At 41.2% G+C, this 8,915-nt stretch overlaps 2 protein-coding genes and 2 long non-coding RNA genes across 5 annotated transcripts in view; 2 read left to right on the top strand and 2 right to left on the bottom strand.

Annotated features, from left to right (window-relative positions):
- The window catches only part of tnxba (tenascin XBa), a 10,741-nt gene extending 10,405 nt beyond the window's left edge, over positions 1–336 (top strand). The window contains 1 exon segment of the mRNA XM_048261446.1: positions 1–336. This exon segment is cut by the window's left edge and continues 485 nt beyond it. The gene's annotated coding sequence lies outside the window, so the exon portion shown is untranslated.
- A 1,580-nt stretch (positions 337–1,916) lies between these two features.
- Positions 1,917–2,961, bottom strand: LOC125306219. Its single transcript, XR_007195519.1, has 4 exons — positions 2,870–2,961; positions 2,639–2,714; positions 2,102–2,183; positions 1,917–2,006 (listed from the first exon to the last, which is right to left on the bottom strand). It is a non-coding gene; the product is annotated as an uncharacterized LOC125306219 (long non-coding RNA).
- Positions 1,938–5,876, top strand: LOC125306218 (steroid 21-hydroxylase). The gene is made up of 12 exons (XM_048261447.1): positions 1,938–2,059; positions 2,427–2,588; positions 2,674–2,763; positions 2,896–3,050; positions 3,229–3,324; positions 3,479–3,589; positions 3,813–3,899; positions 4,060–4,146; positions 4,343–4,456; positions 4,782–4,948; positions 5,190–5,293; positions 5,388–5,876. The coding sequence occupies exons 1-12, from the start codon at positions 1,939–1,941 to the stop codon at positions 5,627–5,629; spliced, it is 1,536 nt and encodes a 511-aa protein (XP_048117404.1). The 5' UTR covers position 1,938; the 3' UTR covers positions 5,630–5,876.
- Positions 4,376–6,272, bottom strand: LOC125306220. Of its 2 annotated transcripts, none has more exons than XR_007195521.1 (4): positions 6,203–6,272; positions 5,507–5,584; positions 4,866–4,986; positions 4,376–4,459 (listed from the first exon to the last, which is right to left on the bottom strand). It is a non-coding gene; the product is annotated as an uncharacterized LOC125306220 (long non-coding RNA). The 2 variants fall into 2 exon arrangements; XR_007195520.1 differs by having other exon boundaries at positions 6,009–6,253.
- Between the last annotated feature and the right edge of the window lie 2,643 nt (positions 6,273–8,915).

Below are 8,915 nucleotides of genomic sequence, written 5' to 3'. Positions count from 1 at the left end.
TGTGCACTCAGTGCAAGGTGTCAGAGCCATGTAATGAATCCTGAAGACACATCTGAGTGTAATGGCCCAGGTCCCTCAGAGAAGCCGCTCTATGTTTAGGTGTTCTTCCCTCTGCTACTGAGACCAGTTGACTGCTCTACTGGGGGGGGTACTAGGAGCAGATGTGGGGTGCAGGACGTCAACCATGGTGTCTTTATTCCAGCTTATTCAGTGTTCATGTGGTTTCTGTTAACTTTACTCACACCCTTACTGGTTTAAGATTGCTCTCTGTGAATGTGAGTCAATTGACTGTTTTGGAGAAAAATATTAGACCAATAAAGCAATGTATGCCAGTAACTGTACTGAATGTTGTCCAGTTTTTCCTGAATATAATTACATGATTTGTGCTCAAATTATACAGTAACCGCACAAAGTGTAAATGAAACTCATATTTCAGCAGCCACAGAGTGCATATATTATTTTTATTCAACCATACTAACAGTCTGTTCATTGAAACAGTCTGCAGAGTTAAATGAAGAGTGCAGGCTTTCATTACACAAATGATTCCTTGTCTGCGTTGCTTCTAAATGGCTAAAAGGTGGCTGTTCAACTCTACAAAAAAAGATAACTCATCGGGAGTTGACACAATTTGGATGGTTGAAAATAAGAGTGTTTCAGATACTGTAAAAGGTATTTACTCACAGAGAGATTGGATGTGTATTGCTTTGATGATAGTACCAACATCAACCATTTTCACAATATCACCTTCCATGACCTCTGTGCAGAGTAAAAACGCAACCTAAAATGCTTTGCCTTGTAACAGAGGTCAGGTTAGTTTTCCAAAGGGACAGTCATCTCAATCATGTCCATTGGCATACACTATGATGTGGAGAGTTGTGACAATAATTGACTATGAATGAAAAGAGTACATTTCTCTTTACTCTACAATTAAACATTTTAAAATTATTTCCTATACCAAAAAGGCAGCCTTTACATATGCCATCCAATATTCTGTTTTCTCTTCTGGGTGTTTTTTTTGGACTTTCTAAAGAATTATGGCTGGCGGTCCAAAACGGCTAGTCACTACATCTACTCCCACATTGGCTCCTGAGTCTGGAATTCAAACAGCATTTCACAGAATCCAGTGCTGCTTCGGCATGGTCCCCACATAGCGCTGATGAATGCACTATTTGTTTGTACATCTACATACAGTCGGAACGTTTCAAGGCCGACACTAAAGGGGATGAAGTGGATATATTACATTCCAGACCGTCTTGCTCTGTTAGCCATTCAAAATGCCTGTGTTGAAATCTGTGGGACTGCTACGAGTTTTGCAAGACTGCTTAAATGGGACATTCATTTTTGCGGTTGCTCTTGGACCACAGAATTGGACTCTTGAGGCACTTTCCACAATCACCCCTCAAGTCCCAGTTATGTCCAGGAGTGCAATTGGTCTTGTTTATATGCAAAATAATAACCATTTAAAGCAATTTTGTTGAACGTTGTAGATTTATTTTTCTTCTTGTCATCCTCTCTGCAGGAATCCAAAGAGGTTCTCTTTCAAAAACAACACCAAGCTTAGTGTTCTTGTCAGGAACCCTGACATAACGTGTGCTAATATATTTGACCACTTTGTCCCACATTAAGCAATTCAGAAATTGATTTTTTATCTTTATGTATAAATATTTTCCTTTTTTTGTTTTTAGAGATTAAACAAGCTTGTACTTGAATTTTACCTGACCTATTGTTGCCATTTGTGTGTGTGACTTGCTACTTTACGATGGCTAATATTTCAGACCTGGGAAGGCCAGGAAAATATTTGTTTGGCCTCCATTTGAGAATAAATAACAAGCCTTTATGTGGGGGTGGGTTTAGGCCAAGACAATAAAAGCAGATAGTAGTGCCAGGATGACTTTTTAAAACATCTGTCCCTGCAGGCTTCCCCTCTGTGTCCACATCATGCAGGTCTGGTTAGAGAGTGCAGGAGTTGGGCTGCTTTTTGCTCTTTTGTTGCTGGTGGCCAGTCTCTTCAAACAGAGAGGATATCAGAACAATGACCAGACTAACCACGAGCCCAAAGGTAAGCTTTTTGCATCGACCGTTGAAATCATTAGGCCCTTACCATATTCCAAGAATTTGTTTCAGATTGCTCCCCAGTGTTGTCCATACTTTCATTTATTTGATCTCATTAGTCTTGGAACTATCTGCAATGACAGTGTGCTGTTGCGTGAGCGTGTGTGTCAGCTGCCTAGCCTCCTTTAAAACTCAGACTTGTTCCGTAAGTTTATTGTAGCTCTAAAATCCATACAAAGCATTCATAATAATATCCTGTGTTACTATGATTGTATGGATAAAGTGGATGGATGGATAAATAAATTGTGTCACACTGTGTGTGTATGTCACTCTGCCGCTACTGAGCCGAGACCTCTCCTCTCTTTGTGCCCCAGGCTGTTTACAATCTCCCCCTCTATCTGCAACTCTACCTGGCCCTCCTTCTCTCCCTCTCCTTGGCAACATGTTGGAGCTCATGCAAGAGCACCTACCTAGTCATCTGACAACTTTGGCACGTCGCTATGGAAACATCTACCGTCTCAAATTTGGCAACAACAGTAAAGATTTAATCACTTTTATCTTTCTAAGCATATGATATATGACTCACTTCAGAATTGAGAGCAATCTTTGTTTTTGATGCAGCCATGGTGGTCCTAAGTGGAAGTGACATCATTAGAGAAGCTCTGGTAAAGAAATGGACAGACTTTGCTGGGAGACCACACTCTTTCACAGGTGTTGTGCTTCTTGTCAACATTCATTTGGTAATATATCAACATATGAGCACCGGCAAAAGTACCACAGTGGCTAATGGATGGTTCCTTTTTGACGAAGCACTTACCTGGTCTCTCCCTAACGTCCTCTCAGGTGACATTGTTTCTGGAGGAGGCTGCTCCATCTCCCTGGGCGACTACAGTGATGAGTGGAAGCTGCACCGGCGCCTGGTCCACAGTGCCCTGCAGCGCTGCACAGCTGAGTCTCTTCACTCCCTCATTCAGCAGCAGGCTCTCAAACTGAGAAAAGTACATCACACACAAAAATAACACAAAGACAGTATCCTAGAGGCTAACTGCCAGAGGCGATTCAATTATACACACAGCCTAGCGGGAGCTACAAAACCAGCCGAACAGGAGTTCAAGTCAAAGTCAAATGTAGTGAAAAAGTCGTTTTTTCTCATGAACTGTCTTCTTTGACATCCAGGTGCTGCTAGAATATAATGAAACTGCAGTTGATCTCTCTGAGGATTTCACTGTTGCTGCCAGTAATGTTATTACTACTCTTGCCTTTGGGAAACAGGTTAGTGCATGATACACCCTCACAGATACGACACAACACACTGAACAAAGTAAAAATATAGCCAGAATGTACATAAACATATGGACATAATAATTTGAGGTACATGTGTGTTGCACATTCTCAGTGCTGTTCTAATGCTGTTCTTTTATGCTAGTACAACAAGACTTCCCCCGAGCTGCAGTGCCTCCACGGCTGTCTGAATGAGATCGTGGCACTGTGGGGCTCTTCTTGGATCTCAGCACTGGATTCCTTTCCCATTCTTCGAGTCTGTAACTCACCCATTCCATCCTTATATCAGAGTCCATATTTTGCGTCACCGCTCTTCACTGACTGCATGCTCTCTTCTTATTCCATGTTGCTCTGTAGACTCAGTCATCCCATTTAGGAGGTAGCTTACTGTGGAGTTTTAGTATAAACACAGCAGGTTTGTCTGCTTGCTTCAGCATTATCATCTTTACCGTAATCATTTGATCTTTGTGGTCAATCAGAAACTGCCAAATCCTCCTTTCTCTCGTCTCCTGAAAGAAGTGTCAAGGAGAGATGACATCATTCGGACATACTTGAAAGAACTAAAGGTTGCAACAGAGAGATTGATTAACTGTACTATAACTATTTGTGTATAAAATGTGTCAGATACTAGTGTGTGTCTGTGTGTTTGTGTATATACATATGTGTGTGTGTGTGTGTGTGTGTGTGTGTGTGTGTGTTTGTGTGTGCATGTTTGTGTGCTATCAGGTGGAAGATGATGCCATAAAAGAAAGGGGTGCTCTTACAGCCTTTCTGAAGAAACAGGAGAAGACAGAGGGAGAGTCTCAGAGGTCGGTAAGTCGTCATGCCACCACTGGTGGAACTGTGGAACCAGCACTCCCCAGAAATGGGCACTTCTTCTCTAAAGTCTGTTGCTATTTAGATAAGTAAGCTCTAAATAGGTCTGTTGTGAGATTTAGGCCACACAATTATGGTCTAATGCTCTTACCATTAATGGGTTAGTGTCAGTGGCTTTGTTCATTTTCCACAGACACTGACGGACACTCATGTGCACATGACCACAGTGGATCTGTTAATTGGTGGGACGGAGACCACAGCGGCCTGGCTGAGCTGGACTGTGGCTTTCCTCCTCCACAGACCAGAGGTACTGCATGATTAACAGACAACACATCACCAATACATACAACACATCACCAATACATACAACACATCACCAATACATAATACATCACCAATACGTACAACACGTCACCAATACATACAACACATCACCATCACCAACCTACAATATACCAATTTAAAAAGAGTATGTGGTTCTATGATGTGCAGCTTACATATAGATATTACAGTTAATGGGCTAAACCAAAGCACAGAATTGTGGAGGCATCCTTTGTTTTATGGTTGTGTGGCCTATGGAGACAGGTCATTACCTTCACTATAGCTGGGGTGTGTCTGCCACCTTTTGCCAGATCCAACACAAAGTGCATGAGGAGATGTGCTCGGTGCTGGAGGCCCGCTACCCAGACTACAAGGACCGGCACCGGCTGCCTCACCTGTCTGCTCTCATCAGTGAGGTGCTCAGACTGAGACCTGTAGCCCCACTGGCTGTGCCTCACAGAGCCATCAGGAATAGCAGGTGAGTCTACGGTCACTCATCTCCCTGTATATAGGGCACTACAGGCAGAGGGGAATAGAAATAGAAAAAGATAGTTACAGATGCTACATTAATTATAGAGAGCCATAGAGGAACTGGGGAAAGATAAGGAACTTAACTTGCACATGTCTATATTGCCTTTCTGTGTGTACTATTCCACACTTGTTGCTGTTAGAATTAAGAGATGTGTCGTTATTATACAATGACCTCTGTATGTTTACAGCATTGCAGGGTATTTCATACCAAAAGACACAGTGATCATTCCTAACCTTTTTGGAGCCCACCATGATCCTACAGTATGGAGAGACCCTTACAGCTTCAAACCAGGTTTTATTACAAATTATGTGTGTAACTACCTAGATAAGCCTTTGGCACTTAGATACGCCTTTGGCAGTCATGGTAATAGCCTTCTCTGTTTCAGAGCGCTTTTTAAAAGCAGATGGAGCGTTGCTTCGTTCCCTTCTGCCGTTCAGTGGAGGAGCTCGGTTGTGTCTGGGAGAGTCTGTTGCAAAGATGGAGATTTTCCTGTTTACAGCTTACCTGCTGCGAGATTTTGAACTTCTTCATCCTGGCGATAAGGAATGTCTGCCCGATCTAAAAGGAGTGGCCAGTGTGGTGCTGAAGACCAAGCCATTCAAAGTTATTGTCCGCCCAAGGGCATAGAGTTCAATTTCCATTTATTTAAATATCACTGTATCCTTGGGTTATGGCAATAGTACATAACTGTTTTGGGGTGGGAGACAGATGTTATTTTCGATAGGTTTTTAAGTGAACACTACATCATGCATTTATGTCTTGGACTTAGTTGCTCCACAGTCATGTGCTGCTGGATCGAATGTGTCTGCATGACTACAATGAACAGAAACAGGTTGTAAATAAACTCTGACTGTAAGCTTATAGTATGTGCAGTTTTTTTCTCATTTTGACAATAATGGTCGATATAAATAATATCCTAATAAATAATGTCCTATAAGGAGAATGTAATGGGGTTATGTAAAAGTGTTTATGATTATGATATTTAATTATGATTAAATGTCCTTACATGAACAGAAGTTTCGCTGAATTTTCTATACATAGGCTACATTTTGAGGAATACTCTCTGTAGGCCTAGTACTTTTGTAATGTTTATAGCCAATAGCCTCTAGATGGCGCAAAACCTCCAAGATTCTTGATGCGAACCGTTATCAGAGACGTTGACGTTATCCAATTGCAGCTCAGAAGTCATACTACTTCTACCTGTATGTTGTAGTTGCGGGACAACGTTGTCTCTCCCCTCCTCCGCTTCACTTGTTTATGTGGACTTATTTTCATTTTTAAAGTTTTTTAGTTTGTGTCCTTAATAAGTAGGTCACAGACGACCAGCGTGTATGACGTATGCGTGTAATGTTTAAGGATAGGCTAACCAGAGAGGGTTAAAGCGGAGCGAGAGGCGCAAACGTTCGACAATTTCCGCGTTCGATTATTGCAAGGGGGAGGGGGGGAAATCCCCCTTTATGCAGACCAGAGTAAGCCCTCGCTGCACTAATGTCAATGGAGACTTGTGGAATTTTACCAATAAATTGGTCATTATGTCTTTCTGGATTTGTTGAGGGTTTTTTGGAATTTTTTGTCATAATCTGTAAGTGTTTGGGATCATTTCAAGCCTAAAAGTGTAATTTTTTAGCGTTCGGATTTTATCACGAAGTTATTCGTGATAAAATAACTTAATATCAGACCATGCTGCTGCCAGTTAGTGTCCGGTTGTTAGCATGCTAGCTATCCTCTTAGCTAAGGTAAAATTTTAAACGGAGAAGTGTAATTTCTTTGAAATGACAACTAGCTGAATAACATTACTTACATTAGTTAAAGTGGATAGTTTATACTCAAGTGAATTTGCAACAGTATATTAAGTTTAAGCGAAGTCCTTCAACTACTAGTCACTTGTTAGCGCATAGCTGTATTGCCATAGCTTCTCCCATCCACTTGTATAGCATTTTAAGCTAGCGTTAGCTAGCTAGCTAGCTCGGTTCACATGACTAATTAAATTATTCATATCATGTCCTAAAGAATGATTCATTGGTATCATACATGATTATAGACAATAATACTGTGAACACAATTAGGTTTATCTGTTCTTATTGCTTATTAAGAGAGAAAGTTTATTTAGTGACGTAAGGTGACACTCCCACTTATGCAGACCGGAACTGTCCAGTTTTGCTCCCATAGTAACGAATTACGTTGCTCTATCTTGCTAGTAATCAAGGATCTTTGGGCTAACTTCAGGTGTTCAGGACGTCAACGTTATAACATGTTGATTTTTATATGTAGGGACGTATTTTCGTTATGTTAAGATAGGATTTCCATACAAAGATAATGAATGACCACTTCATAACTGTTGGGAACATCGCCCTATGTCTCGTCGCCCTGCTCAACGCTCAAAGGCTATTTAAGGTAACTAGAAACTCTACAAACTTTAAACCGTTTGCAATGTTAGCTACTCCATAAAAACCAACTATCATCACTTTAATTCATCTTCTGTGCATTATCTAGTTGTGAACGATTTCCCCTTATCTCTGATTGACGCCACTTGGCAGCATTTGCTACCATCTATCATTTAGCTTCTCCTATGCTTAAGACTTTTTTGATAACATTCAGGGCAGGCCTATAGGCCTAGACCTACATGAGATCAAATAAGATATGAGATTTGCTCATGTATCACACATGTATGGTATTTCAAAACAAAATGACATTTCTGCAGGTTCACAGAGCTCCAGCTGTTGGATTTTTCCTTGTGGCCTGTTCAGCTGGACTGTCTGCACTTCCTAGCAGTCCACTGTTAGGGTCTGTGCGGGAGGACCTTCAGTGGGTTGCAGAGGTACTGGGCCCAGCCATGGTCTCCTTTGGCTTCCTCTGGCTAAGTGATGACCACTCCACAGCATACGTGCTTCTGACTGGCTTGGCACTTCTCTCCACACTCACTGACTGGCTCTCTCGAGATGGCTTGACTGTGATGTCCCGCTGCATGGCCCTGTCATCCCTCTCTTGCTCACTCACCGTGTGTCTCTTTGCGGGGAACATCTTAGGGGTGTTAGGAAGTGTGGCCTTAAGTTTGCCCGCCATTGTGGCTCTCAATAGCACCAGTCCTCTCGTACCTCCTGAAGCTGCTGGGGGCGTGCTGAAGTCTGTTTTGATTGGCACTACCGCTCTAGGCTGCTGGTCCATCAGGCAGTCACTAGAAAAATACTTTCAGGACCTGCAGGGCTGGGACAGAAATAACATACTTACTTGAATAACCCATTTGAAGTGCACGTGTTTACCAGTTACCAATTACCAGTGTAAAGTGAGAATGGATTGTTGGCTGATAATACCATTTTATTCATATTTATAATATGTAAAAATCTAACTTGACTCATAGGATGCACTGTTTTACCCCAGTAACTTCCTTTTTTTGCACATATCAATATGTATTATCTTTGTATGTAATGTCTATTTATAATGGCACTTAATAAAGCAGATTGAAGTTGTGAAAACAAACATCCTCACACAAAATGAGACAATGGCACGGTATCTTGTCATTGAATTTGCAATCGAAAAGTAGAGCAAAAGCCATTCATTCTTGTAGGGACCGGTATGGAACACATAACTTGCCTTTGTTTCTGGTAGTGGTACTATGACTATGTTTTGTCAGCCTTATTACACACAACACATTTGTTCTTCATTGCTGTAGTGTTAGTTCAAATTATTTAGATAACAGGCTCCTACAGTAAGCTTAAGCCTGTGTCTATTTCAGTAAAGTCCTGATATTAGCAACAGTGCTGCAATATTCAATTATTTTGTTATTGTTCATGTACGAAATTTCGATCTCTTTGTATGTCTTGACATGTGAATAAATTGACAATAAAGCAGACTTTGACTTTGACTTTGATATGAAACAATTATTTAAAAAAGGGATTATCTTAACTACAGTAAT

The sequence above is a fragment of the Alosa alosa genome, chromosome 13 (assembly GCF_017589495.1).
Source record: "Alosa alosa isolate M-15738 ecotype Scorff River chromosome 13, AALO_Geno_1.1, whole genome shotgun sequence".
In the NCBI taxonomy this organism is placed as follows: domain Eukaryota; kingdom Metazoa; phylum Chordata; class Actinopteri; order Clupeiformes; family Clupeidae; genus Alosa; species Alosa alosa.
Note: the sequence above shows the minus strand (reverse complement) of the source record. Positions and strands in the feature narration are given on the sequence as shown.

Bases quoted from the DNA above. Each gene is read 5' to 3' on its own strand.
- LOC125306218 (XM_048261447.1), top strand. From the start codon at position 1,939: ATGCAGGTCTGGTTAGAGAGTGCAGGAGTTGGGCTGCTTTTTGCTCTT. The intron at 3,051-3,228 runs GTACATCACACA...TTTGACATCCAG, and splicing joins AGGCTCTCAAACTGAGAAAA to GTGCTGCTAGAATATAATGA. The intron at 4,949-5,189 runs GTGAGTCTACGG...GTATGTTTACAG, and splicing joins AGAGCCATCAGGAATAGCAG to CATTGCAGGGTATTTCATAC.